Genomic DNA, 26196 nt, shown 5'->3' with positions numbered 1-26196 from the left:
AACAACAAGAACAGTTATCCCAACAATGGCGGCCAGCCAAAGTCTCACACAGGAATAACTACTATCGCTCTCATAATGATAGCGACCGAGCAACTGTTGTTTGCAGTGTTCCCTGCAAACATTTCGACGTCTAATAAACGCTTTAATGTGTACAATTGTTCACGTTAAAGCGTCTGTAAACGTTAGCACGGTGGTTGTGTTCAAAAGCTAACCAGCTGATGGGAAAAGATGCAATGCTAACTGTAGCAACAACTGCTTAGATTAATACGACAAAGCTAAAACAGCAAACACTATAAATGAACATAAAGTTAACTAGGCAGTATGGGTTGACCGAACTTACCTGCAATTTAGTGAACGATGATTTAGACCAGCTGTAGCCTACGGTGCAGACTCGGCCATTGCTTCCACAGAAGAGGAACACCTGGGCCAATCAGAGTGGCTCTTACGGTGTATGTGATGACACAATGCCTCAGCCAGTTAGAGTCGCGAATTCGCACACATTTCACCCGATATGACTGAGGCGCAGAACTCAGTTAAATTTAGCCAGACCGGATTAGTTGCACAAACTACGGTCCCCTTAAATAAACCAGTAGGAAAAATAAGAAAATGTAAAATAACAAAATATTATGTAGCCTATACAATAAATAAATAATAAATATTTTTTAATCGCAAATCAACAATCAACAATGAATATGAATATAAATTATTAATCATTCATATTGATTAATCATGTTGATAACAAGAAGTTTGATATTTATCTTAAATAAAAAAAAATACATTCGTCAATTTCCTGCACCTGTCTTAGACGTCCATATGACCTCCAGAAAAGTTATCACGTCTGACGATCAAATGTTGAACGGCATATTGAGGTCTAAATGGGGTCATGGTTAGACGTCGAAATAGCGGACCTAGTTTGCACGTCGTGTAGACGTTCAGAATTGGTCATGGACGGACGGACGCAATATAGACATGATCTGCACGTCAATCAGACGTCTAATGTTTAGTGGGTGTAGCCTATTTACGTGGGACATTTGGCTTCCTTCTTTACCCCGCCTATACGTTTACCAGCCAATGGCTGAACGACCTTAGCACATGTGTTTTTGTTTATAAATTCTGGTCCGGTTGCAATTAATCACAGTGTGAAAGCGAACCGCACAAAAAAAAAATAAAGAAAAAAAAAATTGGTCCGGACCAAACAAGTGAACTAACGGACCTTCCTGGTGTGAATACGCCTTTAGACATGGAGCACCCCCCTAGACCAGACCAGGCACCCCCACCCCATAGCAATGACACTCCTTGATGGTAGCAGCCATCCGGACGCAGCCTGACACAGGCACACACACAAAAACGGTTTAGGAACAACTAAAAAAACATGAAGAACCGCACAAGGTGTTGTCCTGGCCTCCAAATTCACTAGAACCCAAACTGATCAAGTATCTGTGGGATGATCCACTGAGGCCCCTTCCCTCAACACACAGGACCCAAAGAGCCCCACTTACAACATCCTGTTTCCAGACACCACAGGACACCCTCAGAAGGCCCATGTTTCATGTTTTGCACATATTATTTTTTATTTTTCTCCACCTCAATGATTAAAAGTAACAAGACAGAGAAGGATGATTTGAGATCATCCTGACACCAGACTGACCCAAACTATCTAAGAACATAAAGGAAGTCTGTCACTTGTTTGACGTCCTTCCCTCTTTCTCTGTTGTTTGAACAAAGTATGCTTCATTTTCTCTGTTCACCTCACACCACTGCTCTCTGGAAACCTCACTGTGGTTCTTCAGCCACACTCGCGTTAACCTCATTGTCTAATGGAGTAGAGTTTGTTGTTTTAGAGGAAGTTTTCTGTTCTATAAAACACACTCTGTCAAATGTAAATATTCACATATGAATCTATCAGTACATGTAGACACGGCTCCTCTGAGGTGAACAGGTGAATTGTTTCAAGCATATAAACCTGAAGATAAAGCAAATCGTGTTCTTTGGACTCTACAAGAAGTTTTAGGTCTGATATGAGTGGTCATCAATCAACAGATCAACTTTTATTATTATTTTAAGCTTCCTGGAAATATTTGATTAAAATTGATTAAGTGTTCAAGTGTTTTTCTAAATCCTTTTTTAGGAGTTATTGGTGAAACAGAAACTGAAATTCAACAGTGCAGCTTTTCTGAATCAGTCAAATTTGTAGAAAATCAAAGAAATTAAAAGAAGACATGTGAGGTAAAACCCTCTGAGGAACATAAATACATGACTGTAGGATGTTTGAGCAGCACCTTAGCACTGTCTGTCTGTGCTGCACCTTCTCTCACCACAAGGGGGAGCTCACCGTCCTGAAATATACATCACACTATTTACATGTACAGTATGGTGTTCCTTCCTCACTTTAACCAATCACAACCTCTGTCTGTGGGCCAATCATTTTGTCTCCTGTCATTTTAAAACTCCTCCTTTCTCTGCTGCTCTCAGTTCTCATTTCACTGTCAGATCCATTCAGCCCTCCTCCACCTCACTGATGTCTCAGCATCCACACCTCCTCGTTCTTCACTCCTCCTCCACTACTACCAGGGTCTACACTCTATCAGTTAAGTTTATGTTTCTGTACAGCTTGTTGAATGAACTTCAACTACATCAGCTGATCTAAGCTCTGTTCCTGCTCCATGTTTTATTATTTATTATGGTTTAGGTTAGTTGGTTAGTCAGAGCTCTCACACAGGAAGTAGATGCATTCACACAGAAATGAACCAGACATAATCTCAACACTATTTTAATGAATGCAGACATGCTGGTTAAAAGAGTAAGAGGCTGTATTCATCTCTATGTGCAGAAATGGACTACAGAGGACTTGTAGTTCAACTTGGAAATACCTCAACTTCCTTTTTTTTTATTGACTGCAGGTTCACACACTTTGAACTTTGCAAGATGTTACCTGTATTATGAAAACAAAAATCAAAACAAAAAAATATGTCCATGAAGATTAGAGCCAAATTCATCACAGAATAAAACTCAGCAATAAGAAGAAAAGATGAATCCTAACATGTTATCAGAAACAGGAGTGAATTAAATCGAGAAGCTGGAAATATATGAACAACAATCAGGAAGGCAAAAGACATTTTCCTGTCTTTTTTTCTTTGTTAAATGAGTTGCATGAATAAAACTTGCAGCACATTAAGTCTGAGTCTCTTCACAAACAAAATTGATCTCATTTTTTCTTGACTTCAGCATAGAGATAATCTGTGTCGTTAGCAATATGTGTTAATCTCTTTGCTGGTTTGTTGATGTTGACCTGTGCGTACATCGTGTCCTGCTGCTGTCCACTGTCCTGCACTGAGACAGAGGATGGATCACGTCTCTGCTTGGAGAAGTTGATCTCTCCATAATGGATGTTTTCTCCTTCTTCTGTTTCACCTGCAGGTTCTTCAATAACCAGATCTTCACCTCTTTGACTCTATAAGAAATGAACCACATGTGATGTTTAGTGAGGAAGATCTTCAGCTGAATCCTTCCTTATTAAATCATTACTTTTACTTTTTGAATACGTTGAGTAGACTGCTCTGATGGAGGTAATATATAAAGTAACTAAACACTGAGTCAGGTAGACTACAGAGAAGTTTAGTCATTACAAACCTGAGTCTGTTGTTGAGTTTGATGCCTTGACTTTAACCACCTGGAAAACATCAGAGGCTGTTAGATGAACTATACTGTGTTTTAGGGTCAATATATTTGACAGTAAAATGTTAAGACTGATGGGAAACTGATGTTTTTGGATGTGCAGCTAAAATGTCAGCGACAGTAACTGAGTCATGTTTGCTGCTTTGATATGTGATACTTACCAAACAAAGATGATCAAGCAGATGAGTACGATGATCCCAATGATTCCTCCAAGAACTGGTTCCCAGTGTGAGGAGCCTAAAACAAGACATGATTTAATGTGGATGTACTGATATAATGAAACCAGATATAACTCTTACTGTGTTTGAGTGGATTCAGAAATATAAATACTGAATGATATTTACCTTCAACAGTCAGATTAATCCCAGTAACTGAAGTCTGCGAGCTCTCTGTTCATAGAAAATAAAACCAAGTGAAACTAAAGTAGACATAGAACATCAGAAAAGAAACAAGAGTGAAAAAAGACGACAGCAGACTGACTTCATTTCTTCATTTACCTTCAACATTCAGATTAATCCATGGTGACGTCTGGTAACCAAGTTGATTTGAGGCCACACAGTAATAAACTCCTCCATCAGTCACATTGAAGCTGTAGAAGTGTCCTTCAGATACGATCATGGGTCCATCTGTGCTGTTCTTGAACCAGGTGAAGCGTCTGACGGGAGGCTTGGCTCTGCTGGAGCAGGTCAGCTTCACCCAGCTACCTGCGCTGCCCTACAAAGGCTAAGAGCAGTATCACCACTTTTTCAAAAAAAAATTTTTTGCACAAATAAAAACTGCAGGATCTGCTCTTCAATCTGTTAAAATTTCATATGGCTATCTAATACATTTCTTATATAAATTTACATTTTTAGTTTGCAGTTTGTACAGAAAAGTAGAGTAAAACCAAGGCAGAGCGCAGTACATGCCCTTACTGCACTCTGCCTTGGTGTCACTTGCCATTACTGCAGTCTGCCTTGGTGTCAGTATAATACTGCAGTTGTGTCATGAACATTGTTGCTAACAGTTAGCAGAATTTACTGGTTTGAAAATGCTATAAAACGAGAAGAAAGGTGGAAAACATGGATTCACTGTCACGGGGAAAGATGCTGGTGCGACCCAAAAGTGGTAAGTTTCAAACCTCTATCTTTATCAAGTATTTAAATTACTTCAGGGAAAAAAACTCTCAAAGTTATGCATTGACACTAATCAGGAGGTGGCTGCAGCAAAGCAAGTCATGATCGCTAGTGGGTCCAAATTGTCACACGCACGCCTTATGTTTATTTTGTGTGGCTACTTCTTTTAAGTGGCTTAGAGATGAGAAAAACAGTCAAAATTTTTCCAACATGGTATTTAATAGACCGAAAACATTAGCCTTTGAGTATTTAAATAGTCAGTTGTAAATAGTTGAACTCTAATGCTAACCGTTAGCATCCCGATGCTAACGGTTAGCATCTCTTTGGGATTTCTCATTACATTAGTTTGTATTCTAGCCTCCATGATTGCTCTTAAACAAAACACTGAAGGAAATAACATGTGCTCTGTTTGTCTGCTTAGTTTTACATTGAATCCTAAGTAAAGGTTTGAAAGGAAGTTTAGTGGAAGACTTTCTCTTAGAAACTTATCTATCATCTCAGCTAATGTAGCCTAGCTGGCTAACCATGCCATTGCCACACACACAAGTTCCACTCCAGAATTGGAAATGTGTCAGAGTATCACTGATCACACATGTTCTTTATAGATCAGTGGTGACAAGTGTCAGTTGATTTGGTTGAAAAGTCACAGGTTATTGATTATTGAGCTGTAAAGTAACTCAGACTTTTAAAGAAACATTTTTTTAAAGCCGACCCCTACTATTTTAATACAGTACATGCTATTATTGCACCTAGCCGCTAAACTGTGTGTGTGTGTGCGTGCGTGCGTGTGTGTGTGCACACGTGCACGCGCGTGTTTGTGTGAGTGAGGGTATCTGCGAGCGTGCGTGCGTTGTTCTTGTGTGTGTGTTTGTGTGTGTGTGTGTATACACTACGTATATTGGCAAAAGTATTGAGTCACCTGTCTTGACCCCCATATGAACTTCAGTCGCATCCTATTCTTAATCCATAGGTTTAATATGATGTTGGTCCACTCTTTGTAGCTATAACAGCTTCAACTCTTCTGGGAAGGCTTTCCACAAGGTTTAGGAGTGTGTTTATGGACATTTTTGACCATTCTTCCAGAAGCGCATTTGTATGAGGGGCCGTTAGGGACATTATTCAGAATTAGCCTCTCACATACACACGTCAAACGCAAAACTCTTACACACACACGTCAAACGCTCTCACATGCACACGTCAAACGCTCTCACATACACACGTCAAATGCAAAACACTCACATACACACGTCAAATGCTCTCACATTAACACGTCAAACGCCCTCACATTTATATGTCAAATGCTCTCGCATATACACGTCAAAATGCTCTCACATATACATGTCAAAATGCTCTCACATTAACACGTCAAATGCTCTCACATTAACACGTCAAACGCCCTCACATTTATATGTCAAATGCTCTCACATATACACGTCAAAATGCTCTCACATATACATGTCAAAATGCTCTCACATTAACACGTCAAATGCTCTCACATTAACACGTCAAAATGCTCTCACATATACATGTCAAAATGCTCTCACATTAACACGTCAAATGCTCTCACATTAACACGTCAAAATGCTCTCACATTTATATGTCAAATGCTCTCACATTAACATGTCAAAATGCTCTCACATTAACATGTCAAAATGCTCTCACATATACACGTCAAAATGCTCTCACATTAACATGTCAAAATTGAATAAAAACGGAAGGCGTTTGAGTAGAAAAGGAAGGTGTTTGAGTAGAAAAGGAAGGTGTTCGAGTAAACTGAAACTGTATTGGTGGTTTGCAGTCACGTGATTCCAATGACGCGCAAATTTCAGATGGGGGGGCGGGAAGTGTCTTGCAGGCAGGATACCGGCAGGACAACGGCAGGAAAATGTTCAAGTTTTGTGTAGTATATGGCTGTACTAACCGGGGAAAACAAAAAAAGTGTCTTTAGAATTCCCAAAGTGGTAACCCACAAAGGGGATCAATTTAAAAAAATGACCAAAAACGGCGACGGACGTGACTGAAAAACTTCTTCGGTCCACGTCTTCGGTCAGAGAGACCGGAGTCCGACAACGCCTGTGTCTGCAGTGACCACTTCGTGAAAGGTAAGGCTACAGTGATTAAGCTACTTACAGAGCTGGCTAAAACTGTCAAAAATACAGAGCAGGGTATTATAATATTACAACATAGCTATACATTTCTGATAACCCTCTGGAGTTCTAACGTTAAGCTATGTGGCGATCTCCAGTGTCTTTGTTTTTAGCATTTCTAGCTAACGTTAGCTATCGCAACCAGTTGTTCTCAAATTGATGACATTGTCTATCTCTGTACAGTGTACAGAGATAGATTGAGATTGAGATGGCCCTATAGACTTAATATGAAAACGGTGGAGAATTATTTCATAGACTAATAACATGATGTAAACTGCAGTTCTCCCTCCTTACTCTCAGTGCATGGTGTTAATCACATTTATTTTATCTAGGCTGCCCAAGTGCTGTCACAGATGTACGGTTCATCCTGGCTACCAGAGAGGTAAACCAGTGACAGAGGCATCACGTCAACATGAAAGATTGAGGGCCAGAAAAGCTGATCTGACCAACACTGATGTAGAAGCGACGTGCACCGACACCACAGATGCATTGCTCCACCTCCGTGAAATACAGAATAATGCATGGAGGTTGCATGTAGCCATGTTACATTAACTGTTTTGATAACTATGTATCATACCCATGTATTTGTTTACCTCAGAATTCATCCTAAACAATTACCACCACCTTGATGAATACAATTTGTAAATTATACAACTAACCTATCTTACTCCCTCTCATCCTCTTGCCAAATATATTCTATATATGAAACTCCTAAAATGTTTTAATGCTATTACTTGAGTAAATTAATTTGAATCAATTGAGTTACCTTTGTGAGGCTGTTTTTACACAAGTATCTGTTCTTCCAATTGAGTAAAGATGTGTACTTTGGGCTCCTCTGTATATTTAACGTGTTTTTATATTTGTTTTCTTACAGATAGGTATTAAAAATATTTCATACTTTGTCTAGAAACTGTGTCATAATATCCCAAAATCATCCTGATGTACTTACTTCCAGCTAAAGATGATAGACAATATTGAGTTATCACCCTGCCATACTTAATTCATAAAAGTCATTTAAATTGACATCACAAAGTGGCCTTGGCATATTTCGGAAACTCATTTATTTTTTTAGTGATAGATAAGATTTTGACCCATTATGGTCACATTCTATGAAAACCTATGGACATACATGTATAGACATGAGAACATATAAACATTTGATTCATTTTGACAGTGTTGGAGAGTGGGTGATAATAGTTAGATATCCACTTGCACTTTTCCATAGTACAAGATTCACTCTTTCATTTTAACACCAGCTTCAATGGCACATAGAACTGCTCCAACATGTGAGCAGGATTCTGACAATCTGTTGGTAAAAGGGACAGAGAAAAGGAATTATGCATTTACAGATCAAATCTGTTTTTCACAGTGACATGCACAGTGATACTATTAAGTAACAAACAACTAACAGACTGCTTTGTTTACGTTGCTGAGAACCTAATTTAGTTGTGCTTCTCTGCTTTCTGAACTTACTCTTAAACACCAGACAGTCCTCTATGATATGATGCTGTCACATTGTCATGTTCAAACAACTGGACAAATTACTAAAGCAGGAATAAAGGTGGTCTAATTTTGACTGTTTACATGTTGATTTGGTGTTCATTTATTATGACGTACCCAACCACTACAATTGCAATGTGCTGTAACAACTTCTCCGTTGTCCTTAGCCACGACCCACGTTTTCAACGGTGTCTCAGTAGACCTCTGACAATGGTTGACCTAGAAACATTAGGTAGAAACCAGTTAGCTACAGGTAGCCAGTTAGCTTGTAGCCTGGTGCCAGTGGTGCATTCATGTAACGTTACATTAAAGTTGAAACAGCAATGTAAAGAGAGTGAATTACATTTACTCACCCGGACAAAAATATGACAGGAGTCATTCAGTGCTGCTTTGGATCCGAGGCCGCTGACCCAATCACTTGTATGCCTTCATTTGGCTAGCGGTGTAGGAGGTCGGGAGGATGAATAATTTGTGATGTCGATGGCCTCCAAACGAGGCAAGTCCGACAACAGGTACGAAAAATCACCTTTACTTAGTGTGTATGGGTCATATCCTACATATTTTTCTACTTCTTAATAATACCTGCTACGTGCAGGCTCACCCTACTCGAGTTTCCATCATTTCTAATTACCGTTCTCCACTTCCTGCCCCCATCATTTCCGCGTCATTGGAATCACGTGACTGCAAACCACCAGTACAGTTTCAGTTAGTTAAGCCGTTTTGCGCATGCGTCTGTTCTTTTTTCGCCTCTTTCAACAACTTCCTTTCCTACTCAAATGCCTTCCGTTTTTATTCAATTTTGACATGTTAATGTGAGAGCATTTTGACATGTTAATGTGAGAGCATTTTGACATGTTAATGTGAGAGCATTTTGACGTATATATGTGAGAGCATTTTGACATGTTAATGTGAGAGCATTTTGACATGTTAATGTGAGAGCATTTTGACGTGTATATGTGAGAGCATTTTGACGTGTATATGTGAGAGCATTTGACGTATAAATGTGAGAGCATTTGACATGTTAATGTGAGAGCGTTTGACGTGTATATGTGAGAGCATTTGACGTATGTGAGAGCATTTGACATGTTAATGTGAGAGCGTTTGACGTGTTAATGTGAGAGCATTTTGACATGTATATGTGAGAGCATTTTGACATGTATATGTGAGAGCATTTGACGTATAAATGTGAGAGCGTTTGACATGTTAATGTGAGAGCATTTGACGTGTTAATGTGAGAGCATTTTGACATGTATATGTGAGAGCATTTTGACGTGTATATGTGAGAGCATTTGACATATAAATGTGAGGGCGTTTGACGTGTTAATGTGAGAGCATTTGACGTGTGTATGTGAGTGTTTTGCATTTGACGTGTATATGTGAGAGCGTTTGACGTGTGCATGTGAGAGCGTTTGACGTGTGTGTGTAAGAGTTTTGCGTTTGACGTGTGTATGTGAGAGGCTAATTCTGAATAATGTCCCTAACGGCCCCTCATACATTTGTGAGGTCACACACTGATGTTGGACGAGGAGACTGGCTCTCAGTCTGGGCTCTAATTCATCTCAAAGGTGTTCTGTTGGGTTGAGGTCAGGACTCTGTGCAGGCCAGTCAAGTTTATCCACACCAAACTCTGTCATCCATGTCTTTATGGACCTTGCTTTTTCAACATGACTGTGCACCAGTGCACAAAGGAAGGTCCATAAAGACATGGATCTCAGAGTTTGGTGAGTTGTTTGTTTTTGTAAAATATGATTATAATGCCAAAAGCGGATGGAAAGTCACCTGTACCAGTTTAGCAGAACGTATGAAGACGGAGAAAACAGTCAACAAAAACAACATAGTATATAGTGATTGCATAATATAGCACAAATAATGGTAATAGTTTGGTGATAATTAACATATACTTTGACAAATATAAGCAGCAGTGTCCAAAGGTGAGGATTTGATGTGCAGCAATGCAATATTGCTTGACATGAAAGTCTACAAGAGTACCCGATTGATTTTCCATTTTTACATAAATGTTTATAAATGACAGAGTTATGCCACTGTTAAGGCATCAAGCAGCATATCTTCACTAAAAAATGTAGTAAGTGCCTCCTCAATTAATATAAAAACTGAGTGATTATGATAATTTGCTACACTTACTGCAAAGTGTTATTGTATGGTCGTCTAAGTATAAGCAGTAATGCAAAGGCAAAGCGCAGTATAGCCTATAAAACTATAAAATTTTGCCTAAATGTCAAAAAACAAAATGTTTGATATTCACCTCACTTTGATCTATCTAATTATACCACTTGTTGTTAAATATATTTTGATTCTTATACTTGGTGTAAGAAAAACACAAAAAGCTGTTTTTCTCAGTTTGGCCTTTTTGCTGATACTGCTCTTAGCCTTTGTAGGGCAGTGCTGACACCAAACCTGATGGACTGATGGATGCTGAGGTGTCTTTAGGAGCATCTGAGGAAAATGTGACAGAGATTGACTTTATTCATCACAAACAGCTGACATCCCATGAATCATCATGTGCTTACAGGATCCAACAACAAACTCTGGTTGTCTTACATGAAACATTGAGAGTCTCTTGTGTCTCTGCTGTCTTGACGTCTTTTCCTTCATTCACAGGATATCTGACAGAACAGTTGATGTTGTATCCATCATGTGTGTCTGACAGAGTGATGGTCTCGTGAATTTTAGTTGTAAAGGTCCCATCTGTGATTTCCTCTGTTTTGTTGTGAGGGTCTTGTTGGAGATTCCAGGTGAGTTGAGGAGGGGAGTGTGGACAGGGAGTGAAAGCTGAGCAGGTTATAGTGACAGACTCCTTCTCCTTCACATCACCTGAGATATTAATTCTGGGTCTCCAAGGAGAATCTGTGGTTTAACATCAAACAGACATTATTGCATTGAACTACAAAATTTACTTTATTGTTAGTACGGCTCAGTTTTTACTGTTGTATTGAATCTTTCCACTTTTATGTAATGTAGATAATATGTTTTACAGAGAAGGTTAGAGTTGGAGAGTTGGTTTCCTGAAGCTGAAACAGACTTCATATTTAAATAATCTGAAAAGATTAAATGAATAAAAATAACAAATATCAAAACCTGTCTTACCTTTAACTGTTATTTGAAGAGGATCACAAGAAGCTGTTCCATTGAACGACCAGTTCTCAATTCTGAAGTAGTATGTGTCTGAATGACTTGTCTTTAAATTAGAAAACACAGTGGTGCAGTTTTTCTGACTCAGGTCTCCAATAATATTCATTGGATAGATGTTAACTGACTTACTACTGTTGAAGACTACATTATCTGAATTTTGTCCAAATCTCGAGTCATTTTTAATCCACACTCCGAAGGTTTCTCTGCTGCTGTCAAACTTGTTTCCTGGTTTCTCTCTATAGTTACATGGGATATTCAAACAAGATCCACTCAGTGCTTCCATGTTCTTTGGTGCAGTAATGAAGAGGACTGAATGACAATCAGCCCAAACACCTGTAAAACCAGACTAATGATGAACATCATGTGCATCAAAATCTGCCTGAAGAGAAAGTTGATGAGACACAAATTCCAGTTCATCTGCAGCATGTTACATGTAGACTCTTTGAACAATGTCAGTAGAAAATATTTCAGACTAGAAATGATTCAAGTAATGTCTCCAAATAAAAGAGACTGAACAAACAGCTGACCTGAAAGAAAGAAGACACTCAGTAACATGTTGACTGTCACCACGTTCACACACAGGGCTGCCATGACACTCATCTCCTAGACTGGAAACAAAGACAAAAACTACCGTATGTTGCTTTTACATATTTAAATCAAAACAGCCTTTTTAACACAGTGTACATTTTTAAAGCCCATTTTTAAAGGGTTGGAGCTTATGCCAGCTGTCATTGTGTGAGAGGCGAGGTACACCCTGGAGTGGTCTCCAGTCTATCACAGGGCTAACACAGAGAGACAGACAACCATTCACACTCACACCTACGGCCAATTTAGAACCACCAATTAACCTAAAGAGCATGTCTTAGGAAGTCGGAGTACCCTTAGAGAACCCACGAAGACATAGGGAGAACATGCAAACTACACAGAAAGGCCCATGGATTTGAACCCGGAACCTTCTTGCTGTGAGGCAGCAGTGCTAACCACTACGCCACTTTGCCACCCACTTTGAAAACATGTTGAAGATAAAATCTAAATAATACAACAAGACTTCATGTTCTCATTTCTTTCTGACTGGTTTCATCAAAACCAACTCATAAAACATGCCATGTGTTTTCTCTCAGGTTAAAAAGTGAAAATTTAAAAATATATAAAAGAACAAACATTGATCTTACCAAATGAATCTGCAACAGAGAAAAAATACAGTTTTAAAATCCAGTAAGTTGTGAATTTCAGTTGATCATCAGCAGATCAAATAACCAACGTCTCTGTTCAGAAGCTGTTTTAAAAAGACTTCATCCTTCCTGCTTTGACCTGAGAAAGAGGAATAAAGTCTTAGCAGCTTGACCTCATGAGGGCGTGACTCTGAACAATAGTTTGAATATTTACACGTTTAATAAGTTGAGAATATTTTAATAAGAGTGGTTGAGTGAGAACTTTTTGACATCACACCACTACTCACTGTTACACTCACTCTTCTCCATCAGACACAAACATATATTAAAATTAAAACCATATTAAAATTACTGACAGGGCAAAGTGGACAGTATTGATTATATTGTAAGCGTCGTGGGTATAGCATGTACTCTTTAGGAAAGACAGACACAGGAGCTCTTTCTCATAACTTTTTTTTAGTGCCGACCATTTTCATCCAAAACCAAACAACCAAGCCCAAAACCGAAAAAAACCTCCTCTCCTTCCGGGTTCCGCCCCCAAAACAAAACAAACGGAGGTCGCTCTTCTTCTCTGAACTTTAGCCACATACGTGTACATAATGCATGAGCACTAAATAAAACAAAATATATTAACCAGTTATCTGTAAATTAAACAACTGAACTGTCATTAAATAATGTCTTACAATATTATCGGTGCCTGTCCAAAGTTGGGATGGTACGTTTTTTTATCAGAAGTGAGCAAGTCCCACCTCTGATCTGCTGCCAGTGTCTTGGTGCTTAGTGAAAACCTGAGAAGAGCTGAGAAAACTATGAGAGCTGCAGGCAGTTTCCTGTCAGTAAACACCACATACAGTATTTTTGTCCAGGCCTCTGTGTCTTTTAACATGCAGTTTCATGTTGTATGAGCACACAGTAAAGGTGTGAACTCATTTTTTCTTCACTTGAGTGTACTGTCAGCAGTCTGTGTGAAGCTGTTTTCTGGCTAAGACTCTTTGACCTGTGTCTAAACCATTTCTCTCTGCTGTCTGCAGTGACACTATCAGGACTTTTAGACAACGTTACAACACCTCAACAGCAACAGGTCAGACATATCAACTGCAGTTAGTTAGGGATTGTAGAAATTAACTTTCTATAATCTGTCTTCTAACATGAGTCCACTTTTTAATAGCTTGGTGGGAATCACCTCTGGTGAAATCAGACCACAATCTGATCCTGCTACAACTTCACTACAAGCCATTGGTTGCAAGGAAACCCACCACAAAACGCTTCTTCAGGAAATGGTCGCCTGACGCAGAGGCAGCTCTGAAGGGGATCACTGGATGCACCACTGACGACATCAATTTCTGTATGGATGTTGTTGTCCCACCAGAACTGTGTGCTGCTTCCCCAACAATAGTAGTTCCCTTTAAAATGTAACGTGGAAAAAAGGTACTGTCTGGGTAGTCTATTTTATGTCTTGGAACCAACCAGTCAGTGAATTAAAATGTCATGATTCATCCATTTATTTTCAATAAGTATGAACTGAAAATCACAAATGGATGTAGATTTGTGGCCTTTATGATTTCCTCTCAGCAGTGTGTGATATGTAGATAACTTTTGACACAGCAAATAACACATGAAGAGGAACTATGATAGTATAAGTGACAAAGCCCCCCCGCACACACACACACACGCACACACAAAGAAAGATTAGTATATTCCCACCTCTGTATATCGTGCAGTTAGATGTTTCGTCTTAAAACATCTGGAAGACATTAGAGAACTGTTAAAGGTTAAAGTAATAAAACAAACTTTGAGTGATGTGCATAAGAAAAAAAAATCTGTAACAGAGATGTCCAGGCAGAAGAGAACGATGACAATGATCACTGCAGTACCTGAAGTCTGCTAAGAGCTCTCTGTTCATAGAAAATAAAATCAAGTGGCACTAAGGTAGACAGAGACCATCAGAAACGAAATGAAAGAAAAAAGACAAGAGGAGACTCAGTTCGCTTCTGCATTTACCTAACATTCAGATGACATCAAATTTGTAGAATAATCAAAGAAATAAAAAGAAGACATGTGAGGTAAACCCCCCTGAGGAACATAAATACATGACTGTAGGATGTTTGAGCAGCACCTTAGCACTGTCTGTCTGTGCTGCACCTTCTCTCACCACAAGGGGGAGCTCACCGTCCTGAAATATACATCACACTATTTACATGTACAGTATGGTGTTCCTTCCTCACTTTAACCAATCACAACCTCTGTCTGTGGGCCAATCATTTTGTCCGCTGTCATTTTAAAAACTCCTCCTTTCTCTGCTGCTCTCAGTTCTCATTTCACTGTCAGATCCATTCAGCCCTCCTCCACCTCACTGATGTCTCAGCATCCACACCTCCTCGTTCTTCACTCCTCCTCCACTACTACCAGGGTCTACACTCTGTCAGTTAAGTTTATGTTTCTGTACAGCTTGTTGAATGAACTTTAACAACATCAGCTGATCTAAGCTCTGTTCCTGCTCCATGTTTTATTATTTATTATGGTTTAGGTTAGTTGGTTAGTCAGAGCTCTCACACAGGAAGTAGATGCATTCACACAGAAATGAACCAGACATAATCTCAGCACTATTTTAATGAATGCAGACATGCTGGTTAACACAGTAAGAGGCTGTATTCATCTGTATATGCAGAAATGGACAACAGAGGAATTGTAGTTCAACTTACAAATATTTTTTTTACTGCAGGTACACACACTTTGAACTTTCCAAGATGTTACCTCTATTATGAAAAAAACTCAAACAACAAAATATGTCCATGAAGATGAGCCAAATTCATCACAGAATAAAACTGAGCAATAAGAAGAAAAGATGAATCTTAACATGTTATCAGAAACAGGTGTTTCAGCAACTTGTCTTTGTGAACATCTCTTACCATCAAGCCGCCGCGCGAGCCAAGGCGGGGGGATTTCGGACGCACGTTCAAACTTAAAATAATTCCAACCAAAATAGGATTTCTATCCTTCAAAATTGAACTGAAATATCTCAAACGATGTATGCGTGTATCAATGTAAATGTAAACAAAAAGCTTCTAATTTCTAATGTATTTCGTGTTCTAAAGTTATCTCTATGTGTGTGTGGTTATATGTGATTATATGTGGTCAAAAAACTATATCGCTCCCGACTGTGGCTCGCGTTTTCCTCATGTCGTCACCTCACAGGCCTCACTTCCTGTCTACCTATAAGCAGTTCCTGGTGGTGTCGTTGGGCAAAATAAAAGTGCCAGCAGGGGGAGGTAAATTTCAATGAAATAAAAAATAAAGATTAAATTGGCCCTAACAACAGGAGTGAATTAAAGCGAGAAGCTGGAAATATATGAACAACAATCAGGAAGGCAAAAGACATTTTCCTGTCTTTTTTTCTTTGTTAAATGAGTTGCATGAATAAAAACTTGCAGCACATTAAATATGAGTCTCTACACAAACAAAACTAACTTCTCATTTCTTCTTGACTTCAGCATAGAGATAATCTGTGTCGTTAGCAGTCTGTGTTAATCTCCTTGCTGGTTTCTTGATGTTGACCTGTGCGTACACCGTGTCCTGCTGCTGTCCACTGTCCTGCACTGAGACAGAGGACGGGTCACGTCTCTGCTTGGAGAAACTGATCTCTCCATAATGGATGTTTTTTCCTTCTTGTGTTTCACCTGCAGCTTCTTCAACAACCAGATCTTCACCTCTTTGACTCTATAAGAAATGAACCACATGTGACGTTTAGTGAGGAAGATCTTCACCTGAATCCTTCCTTATTAAATCATTACTTTTACTTTTTGAATACATTGAGTAGACTGCTCTGATAGAGGTAATATATAAAGTAACTAAACACTGAGTCAGGTAGACTACAGAGAAGTTTAGTCATTGCAAACCTGAGTCTGTTGTTGAGTTTGATGCCTTGACTTTAACCACCTGGAAAACATCAGAGGCTGTTAGATGAACTATACTGTGTTTTAGGGTCAATATATTTGACAGTAAAATGTTAAGACTGATGGGAAACAGATATTTTTGGATGTGCAGCTAAAATGTCAGCGACAGTAACTGAGTCATGTTTGCTGCTTTGATATGTGATACTTACCAAACAAAGATGATCAAGCAGATGAGTACGATGATCCCAATGATTCCTCCAAGAACTGGTTTCCAGTGTGAGGAGCCTAAAACAAGACATGATTTAATGTGGACGTATTGATATAATGAAACCAGAAATAACTCTTACTGTGTTTGAGTGGATTCAGAAAAATAAATACTGAATGATATTTACCTTCAACAGTCAGATTAATCCCAGTAACTGAAATCTGCGAGCTCTCTGTTCATAGAAAATAAAACCAAGTGAAACTAAAGTAGACATAGAACATCAGAAAAGAAACAAGAGTGAAAAAAGACGACAGCAGACTGACTTCATTTCTTCATTTACCTTCAACATTCAGATGAATCCATGGTGACGTCTGGTAACCAAGTTGATTTGAGGCCACACAGTAATAAACTCCTCCATCAGTCACATTGAAGCTGAAGAAGTGTCCTTCAGATACGTTCATGGGTCCATCTGTGCTGTTCTTGAACCAGGTGAAGCGTCTGACGGGAGGCTTGGCTCTGCTGGAGCAGGTCAGGTTCACCCAGCTACCTGCTGACACCAAACCTGATGGACTGATGGATGCTGAGGTGTCTTTAGGAGCATCTGAGGAAATTGTGACAGAGATTCACTTTATTCATCACAAACAGCTGGCATCCCATGAATCATCATGTGCTGACAGGATCCAACAACAAACTCTGGTTGTCTTACATGAAACACTAAGAGTCTCTTGTGTCTCTGCTGTCTTGACGTCTTTTCCTTCATTCACAGGATATCTGACAGAACAGATGATGTTGTATCCATCATGTGTGTCTGACAGAGTGATGGTCTCCTGGATTTTAATTGTGAAGGTCCCATCTTTGTTTTCCTCTATTTTGTTGTGAGGGTCTTGTTGGAGATTCCAGGTGAGTTGAGGAGGGGAGTGTGGACAGGGAGTGAAAGCTGAGCAGGTTATAGTGACAGACTCCTTCGCCTTCAGATCACCTGAGACATTAATTCTGGGTCTCCAAGGAGAATCTGTGATTTTGTGCAAAATTGAACATCAATTTTAGTTGTTTTCATTTTTCCTCCTACGTATTGAGCATAACAAATTCAATGAGAATGTTTAGTGTTACAGAGTTCATGGACCAAGCTACAACTGCTTTCACATTTTATTCAAGTAAAGTGAAATGACAAAATCTGTCCTACCTTTAATTGTTATTTGAAGAGGATCACAAGCAGCTGTTGCCTTGAACGGCCCGTTCTCAATTCTGAAGTAGTATGTGTCTGAATGACTTGTCTTTAAATTAGAAAACAGGGTGGTGCAGTTTTTTTGACTCAGGTTTCCAATAATATTCATTGAATAGATGTTAACTGACTTACTACTGTTGAAGACTACATTATCTGAATTTTGTCCAAATCTCGAGTCATTTTTAATCCACACTCCGAAGGTTTCTCTGCTGCTGTCAAACTTGTTTCCTGTTGTCTCTCTATAGTTACATGGGATCCCCACCTGTCACTGAAAACATATCAAAGCAAAGCCAACATATCTATGACTATCCTCTTGTCGACTTCGTCAGCCTCAGACTAAATGTGTGTGTACATGTATCTCTATGGGGACAGAGGTTTAAAAGGCTAAAATGGATAAAAAAGAAGCTTTTTTTTTTTTTTTTTTTTTTACATTTTCCATAAAGGCATCATTTAGAGCTTTCATTTAAGTTGAAAGGATGTTTAATGTTGTTTTAAAAGAACAAAGTTGTTCCTTAAATTCACATGTTCAACTCTTCATGAACAACCAGACTGTCCTACATCATAAATAGTATCTGACAACATCAACAGAGTTGCATTTAAATATGAAATTGGCACAATTACGAGATGATTTACACTATATTTGAAATAAAAAGATGACTATCGCAGTCAAAACCAATCGCAACGCACGTTTCCAAGACTTGCAGAAAAGCAGTAAAATAACAAACCTGTAGGTTAAAACATTAAAATATAAAAAGTAGTGACATGTTTCTTACCAGATGAGTCTGCAGGTGAAACAAAGACTGTGGAACGTTTTGATATCAGTGGTTTTGAACTTGAGCAGATCAGAAAGAGACCAAGTAACAACTTCCCTTTTAAACCTACTTTGAAAGAAGGCGGACGTTATATATTAAGACTGTGAGAACAGTTGGTTTGGTTGTACAGCCACAACATATCACATGACTTCCTGCTTATTTTGTGTTATTTAGGACATATGAATCTGTGGTCTCTGAAGCTCCTCAGGTGTCAATGACTAATTCAAACTTTTGGACCTGGCATTCATTCATGTGGATGTTACTTAGACACTACTTGTTACTTGTACCACCCACCTAGACCAGACCAGACACCCCCACCCCATAGCGATGACACTCCTTGATGGCAGCAGCCATCCCCAGCAGGATGCAGCCTGACACAGGCACACACACAAAAACTCTTTAGGAACAACTTAAAAAAAACAGCACAATGTTGACCTGGCCTCCAAATTCACTAGATCCCAAACTGATCAAGTGTCTGTGGGATGATCCACAGAGGACCCTCCCCTCAACCCACTGGACCCAAAGGACCCCATTAACAACATCCTGTTGCCAGACACCACAGGACACCCTCAGAAGGCCCATGTTTCATGTTTTGGACATATTATTTTTTATTTTTGTCCACCTCAATGATTAAAAGTAACGAGACAGTGAAGGATGATTTAAGATCATCCTGACACCAGACTGACTCAAACTAACTGAGAACATCAGGAAGTCTGTCACTTGTTTAACGTCCTTCCCTCTTTCTCTGTTGTTTGAACAAAGTTTACTTCAGTTTCTTTGTTCACCTCACACCACTGCTCTCTGGAAACCTCACTGTGGTTCTTCAGCCACACTCGCGTTAACCTCATTGTCTAATGGAGTAGAGTTTGTTGCTTTAGAGGAAGTTTCATGTAGACATGGCTCCCCTGAGGTCAACAGGTGAATTGTTTCAAGGACGTAAACCTGAAGATAAAGAAAATGTAGGTCGTGTTCTTTGGACTCTACAAGAAGTTTTAGGTCTGAAATGAGTGGTCATTTATAGTTGATCAACTATTATTATATTAAGCTTCCTGGAAACATCTGATTCAAACTGGTTACGTGTGCAAGTGTTTTTCTAAATCCTTTTGTAAGAGTTATTGGCAAAATAGAAACTGAAATTCAACACTGCAGCTTTTCTGAATCAGTCAAACTTGTATAATAATCAAGGAAATAAAATGAAGACATGTGAGGTGTAACCCTCTGAGGAACATAAATACATGACTGTAGGGTGTTTGAGCAGCACCTTAGCACTGTCTGTCTGTGCTGCACCTTCTCTCACCACAAGGGGGAGCTCACCATCCTGAAAAATGTGGGCCAATCGTTTTGTCTGCTGTCATTTTAAAACTCCTCCTTTCTCTGCTGCTCTCAGTTCTCATTTCACTGTCAGATCCATTCAGCCCTCCTCCACCTCACTGATGTCTCAGCATCCACACCTCCTCGTTCTTCACTCCTCCTCCACTACTACCAGGGTCTACAGTCTATCAGTTAAGTTTATGTTTCTGTACAGCTTGTTGAATGAACTTTAACTACGTCATCTGATCTAAGCTCTGTTCCTGCTCCATGTTTTATTATTTATTATGGTTTAGGTTAGTTGGTTAGTCAGAGCTCTCACACAGGAAGTAGATGCATTCACACAGAAATGAACCAGACATAATCTCAACACTATTTTAATGAATGAAGACATGCTGGTTAACACAGTCAGAGGCTGTATTCATCTGTATGTGCAGAAATGGACGACAGAGGACTTGTAGTTCAACTTGGAAATACCTCAACTTCCCTTTTCTTCACTGCAGGTTCACACCCTTTGGACGTTACCTCTATTATAAAAAAAACTCAAACAACAAAATATGTCCATGAAGATTAGAGTGAAATTCATCACAGAATAAAACTGAGCAATAAGAAGAAAAGATGAATCCTAACATGTTATCAGAAACAGGAGTGAATTAAAGCGAGAAGCTGGAAATATTTGAACAACAATCAGGAAGGCAAAAGACATTTTCCTGTCTTTTTTTCTTCTTAAATGAGTTGCATGAATAAAACTTGCAGCACATTAAATATGAGTGTCGACACAAACAAAACACACTTCTCATTTTTTCTTGACTTCAGCATAGAGATAATCTGTGTCCTTAGCAGTCTGTGTTAATCTCTTAGCTGGTTTCTTGATGTTGACCTGTGCGTACACCGTGTCCTGCTGCTGTCCACTGTCCTGCACTGAGACAGAGGACAGGTCACGTCTCTGCTTGGAGAAGTTGATCTCTCCATAATGGATGTTTTCTTCTTCTTCTGTTTCACCTGCAGGTTCTTCAACAACCAGATCTTCACCTTTTTGACTCTATAAGAAATGAACCACATGTGATGTTTAGTGAGGAAGATCTTCACCTGAATCCTTCCTTATTAAATCATTACTTTTACTTTTTGAATACGTTGAGTAGACTGCTCTGATAGAGGTAATATATAAAGTAACTAAACACTGAGTCAGGTAGACTACAGAGAAGTTTAGTCATTACGAACCTGAGTCTGTTGTTGAGTTTGATGCCTTGACTTTAACCACCTGGAAAACATCAGAGGCTGTTAGATGAACTATACTGTGTTTTAGGGTCAATATATTTGACAGTAAAATGTTAAGACTGATGGGAAACAGATCTTTTTGGATGTGCAGCTAAAATGTCAGCGAGAGTAACTGAGTCATGTTTGCTGCTTTGATATGTGATACTTACAAAACAAAGATGATCAAGCAGATGAGTACGATGATCCCAATGATTCCTCCAAGAACTGGTTCCCAGTGTGAGAAGCCTAAAACAAGACATGATTTAATGTGGACGTATTGATATAATGAAACCAGATATAACTCTTACTGTGTTTGAGTGGATTCAGAAAAATGAATACTGAATGATATTTACCTTCAACATTCAGATAAATCCATGGTGACGTCTGGTTACCAAGTTGATTTGAGGCCACACAGTAATAAACTCCTCCATCAGTCACATTGAAACTGCAGAAGTGTCCTTCAGATACATTCATGGGTCCATCTTTGCTGTTCTTGAACCAGGTGAAGCGTCTGACGGGAGGCTTGGCTCTGCTGGAGCAGGTCAGGTTCACCCAGCTACCTGCTGACACCAAACCTGATGGACTGATGGATGCAGAGGTGTCTTTAGGAGCATCTGAGGAAAATGTGAGAGAGATACACTTTATTCATCACAAACAGCTGACGTCCCATGAATCATCATGTGCTGACAGGATCCATCAAAAAACTCTGGTTGTCTTACATGAAACACTGAGAGTCTCTTGTGTCTCTGCTGTCTTGACGTCTTTTCCTTCATTCACAGGATATCTGACAGAACAGCTGATGTTGTTTCCATCATGTGTGTCTGACAGAGTGATGGTCTCCTTGATTTTAGTTGTAAAGGTTCCATCTGTGTTTTTCTTTATTTTGTTGTGAGGGTCTTGTTGGAGATTCCAGGTGAGTTGAGGAGGGGAGTGTGGACAGGGAGTGAAAGCTGAGCAGGTTATAGTGACAGACTCCTTCTCCTTCAGATCACCTGAGATTTTAATTCTGGGTCTCCAAGGAGAATCTGTGGTTTTGTGCAATATTTAACATTAGTTTTGTTGTTGTTGTTGTTTTCATTTTTCTTCCTTCTTATTGAGCATAACAAATGTACAGAGGCATCACAGAGTTTATGGACTAAGCTACAAGTGCTCTACATTTTTTACAAGTAAAGTGAAACTTTTCAGTCTCAACAATAATATTATAAATTCAAAAATATAAACCTGTCTTACCTTTAACTGTTATTTGAAGAGGATCACAATCAGCTGTCGCCAGGAACGGCCCGTTCTCAATTCTGAAGTAGTATGTGTCTGAATGACTTGTGTTTAAATTAAAAAACAGAGTGGTGCAGTTTTTCTGTCTCAGGTCTCCAGTAATATTCATTGGATAGATGTTAACTGACCCACTACTGTTGAAGATTACATTATTTGGATTTAGGCCAAATCTCGAGTCATTTTTGATCCACACTCCGAAGGTTTCTCTGCTGCTGTTAAACCCTTTTCCTGGTTTCTCACTATAGTTACATGGGATTTTCAAACAAGATCCACTCAGTGCTTCCATCTTCTTTGGTGCAGTAATAAAGAGGGCTGAATTTTCACGACAATCAGCCCAAACACCTGTAAAACCAGACTAATGATGAACATCATGTGGATGAAAATCTGCCTGAAGAGAAAGTTGACGAGACACAAACTCCAGTTCATCTGCAGCATGTTACATGTAGACCCTTTGAACAATGTCAGTAGAAAATATTTCAAACTAGAAATGATTCAAGTAATGTCTCCAAATAAAAGAGACTGAACAAACAGCTGACCTGAAAGAAAGAAGACACTCAGTAACATGTTGACTGTCACCACGTTCACACACAGGGCTGCCATGACACTCATCTCCTAGACTGGAAACAAAGACAAAAACCAAAATATATCATGTGATTCCTCTCAGGTTAAAATATTTAAATTTAAAAAACAGTAACATTTTTTTTTTTTACCAAATAAATCTGCAGTTAAAATAAAGAAACAATATGGTTTTAATATTCAGTAATTTGTGAATTTCAGTTGATCAGCAGCAGATCAAATAACCAACTTCTCTGCTTAGTTGTCGTGGTGTAAAAGGAAACATCCAGACTTGACTTATTTTTTTCATTACCTCTGCTAGTTATCACTGAATAAATGCAAAAATACAAGAATTCTTCATCCTTCCTGCTTCATCACTGTGAATGAGGAAGTCACCTTTTATGGTCATTTTGAGCTGATGAGGGTGTGATTGGTTTATTCATTTCCGATTACGTTCACTGTCGCATAACTGTCACTTACTGTCGATCACAGCTTTTCAATATTTATATCTACTGTAGAAGCAATGATATACTTATAAGGCAGAACACAAAGAAGAACTTTGATAACATCATGGCTGAGAAAAAACATATGAGCTGCAGGATGTGGAGAATTAAGTTTCCTGTCATTGAACTGTGATCAGTAAAAGCAACATATTCTCGTCCAGGCCTCTGTGTCTTTTAACATGAACTAACATCTTGTATGAGCTCACAGTAAAGGTGTGAAAAGTGTTTCTTTACTTGAGTGTAGGACCATCAACAGTCTGTGTGAAGCTGTTTTCTGTCCTGCACTGAGACAGGGCAAGGTTCAGGTCTCTGTTGAGAGAAGTGGACGTCTTCATGCAGGACGTCTTCCTCTGATAATTCAAGATCTCTTCACCTGTTTGACTCTGTGAACAGACCTGTAGTTATTTATAGTTTCTTGAAATTGCACAATACATTAACAACAGCAATTATGGCAAGTTACACTGTTGTTTGTTTTATTGATATATGTTGAGGGGAGGGTCCTCTGTGGATCATCCCAGATACTTGATCAGTTTGGAATCTAGTGAATTTGGAGGCCAGGTTGACATCTTGTGTTGTTCTTCGTATTTTTTTTTTTTTTAGTTGTTCCTAAACTGTTTTTGTGTGTGTGTCTGTGTCAGGCTGCATCCTGCTGGGGATGGCTGCTGCCATCAAGGAGTGTCATTGCTATGGGCTTGGGGTGCCTGGTCTGGTCTAGGTGGGTGCTACATGTCTAAGTAACATCCACACATTTGAATACCAAGTCCAAATGTTTCCCAGCAGAATATTCCATTCTCACAAGATCCACACATTTGAATACCTGTCATAATATTTTGGCTGATCGGTACATGTTCTATTATTTTAATTTTTATTTGTATTATCCTTATGCTTTTACAAAGCATTATATCTATTTGCCAGTCCATCATAACATTTTAGTTTCCTGTATATTTAGCTGAAGTCATGTTGGAACAGCAGCGACTGAGGGCAGCTATATGTGGAGAAGTAAACTGTGTTCAACTTCCCTTCAGTCAGTGTCGTCACACATAGAGACATTTTCTGTAAATTATTCTTGGATTTTCTCTTTTGATTGGCGCCTTTCAGTCTCATCCTGCCACCACCACAGTCTCCCTTTCACTGGCAGACACACATGTGGAGATTATTATTGTCTTAGTCAGAGTTTATGGACACAGGAGTTCCCTCATGAAGGTATGCTTTAACGCTGACCTTATTTTAAAGATGAGGAGGAGGATTTTAAAGATATTTATTGGGTTGTAAGAAACAGATTGTTCAGGAAACATGACTTGCACTATTTATTGTAAAGAAGTTGTGCAAACTGTTCACCACAGGGTGGCTCACAGATGGGTAGCTTCTTCTTCCTGCAGCTGTTGATGGTCAGAAAGTGTTCTGCAGAGGAGATAATGAGCAGCACCAAGCTCCTAACCATTTTAATTAAATCTCTCACTCATTGATGTTTATTAATTTAGTGACTTTTTCTGTTTTCTTTGCAGTGCCAGCCGAGACTTAAAGATGACACTTGCGCCTAAATACAACAAAATACTTTTCTTATCTGTGTTTTCAGAGGTGATTCTGGAGTTAATTGGTTCATTTCTCCTCCAGACTTGATCAACGGACAACAGAGCTGGGCTCACTGCTCTGCTAGCAAACATAAATTAATGTGATTCTCGTGGAAATTATTTTACGTAATAGTTGTAGGAGACCCCCCAGGGGACCCCCACCTGTCACTGAAAACATATCAAAGCAAAGCCAACATATATAAGACTATCCTCTTGTCAGCTTTGTCAGCCTCAGACTAAAAGTGTGTGTACATGTATCTAAATCAGGGACAAAAGGCTAAAATGGATAAAGACGCTTCCATAAAGGCATCATTTAGGGGCTTTCATTTAAGTTGAAAGGTTGTTTAATGTTGTTTAAAAAGAACAAAGAGGTTCCAGAAATTTGCATGTTCAACTCTTCATGAACAACCAGACTGTCCTACATCATTAATTGTATCTGACAACATCAGCAGAGTTGCAGTTAAATAGAAATTGACATAATTACGTGATGATTTACACTATATTTGAAATAAAATGTTGGCTTACGCAATCTGAACCAACCACAGCACACGTTTACAAGAGTTGCAGAAAAGCGTTAAAATAACAAACCTGTAGGTTAAAACATTAAAATATAAAAAGCAGTGACATGTTTCTTACCAGATGAGTCTGCAGGTGAAACAAAGACTGTAGAACGTTTTGATATCAGTGGTTTTGAGCTTGAGCAGATCAGAAAGAGACCAAGTAACAACTTCCCTGTTAAACCTACTTTGAAAGAAGGCGGACGTTATATATTAAGACTGTGAGAACAGTTGGTTTGGTTGTACAGCGACAACATCTCACATGACTTCCTGCTTATC

The 26196-nt window shown here is 39.0% G+C and overlaps 3 protein-coding genes across 3 annotated transcripts; all 3 read right to left on the bottom strand.

Moving 5' to 3' along the window:
- Window positions 1-3205: 3205 nt before the first annotated feature.
- LOC311503725 (cell adhesion molecule 3-like) lies at window positions 3206-13068 on the bottom strand (the record flags this gene model as incomplete). Its single annotated transcript, XM_084566599.1, has 9 exons — window positions 3206-3451; window positions 3631-3670; window positions 3837-3912; window positions 4173-4389; window positions 10848-10891; window positions 10997-11302; window positions 11543-11896; window positions 12760-12768; window positions 13047-13068. 9 exons carry the CDS (start codon window positions 13066-13068, stop codon window positions 3206-3208), a joined length of 1314 nt encoding a protein of 437 aa, XP_084422725.1.
- Window positions 13069-16905: 3837 nt separating this feature from the next.
- Window positions 16906-19742, bottom strand: LOC311503724 (cell adhesion molecule 3-like; the record flags this gene model as incomplete). Its single annotated transcript, XM_084566598.1, has 4 exons — window positions 16906-17458; window positions 17564-17869; window positions 18041-18344; window positions 19680-19742. The coding sequence occupies 4 exons, from the start codon at window positions 19740-19742 to the stop codon at window positions 17190-17192; spliced, it is 942 nt and encodes a 313-aa protein (XP_084422724.1). The 3' UTR covers window positions 16906-17189.
- A 1256-nt stretch (window positions 19743-20998) lies between these two features.
- LOC311503723 (sialic acid-binding Ig-like lectin 13) lies at window positions 20999-25230 on the bottom strand (the record flags this gene model as incomplete). The annotated part of the gene is made up of 7 exons (XM_084566597.1): window positions 20999-21244; window positions 21424-21463; window positions 21630-21705; window positions 21813-22073; window positions 22179-22484; window positions 22690-23043; window positions 25143-25230. 7 exons carry the CDS (start codon window positions 25228-25230, stop codon window positions 20999-21001), a joined length of 1371 nt encoding a protein of 456 aa, XP_084422723.1.
- Window positions 25231-26196: the final 966 nt, after the last annotated feature.

Source organism: Chelon labrosus (genome assembly GCF_963514085.1).
Source record: "Chelon labrosus genome assembly, chromosome: 18".
Lineage (NCBI taxonomy): Eukaryota > Metazoa > Chordata > Actinopteri > Mugiliformes > Mugilidae > Chelon > Chelon labrosus.
This window is presented reverse-complemented; position numbering and strand designations above follow the sequence as displayed.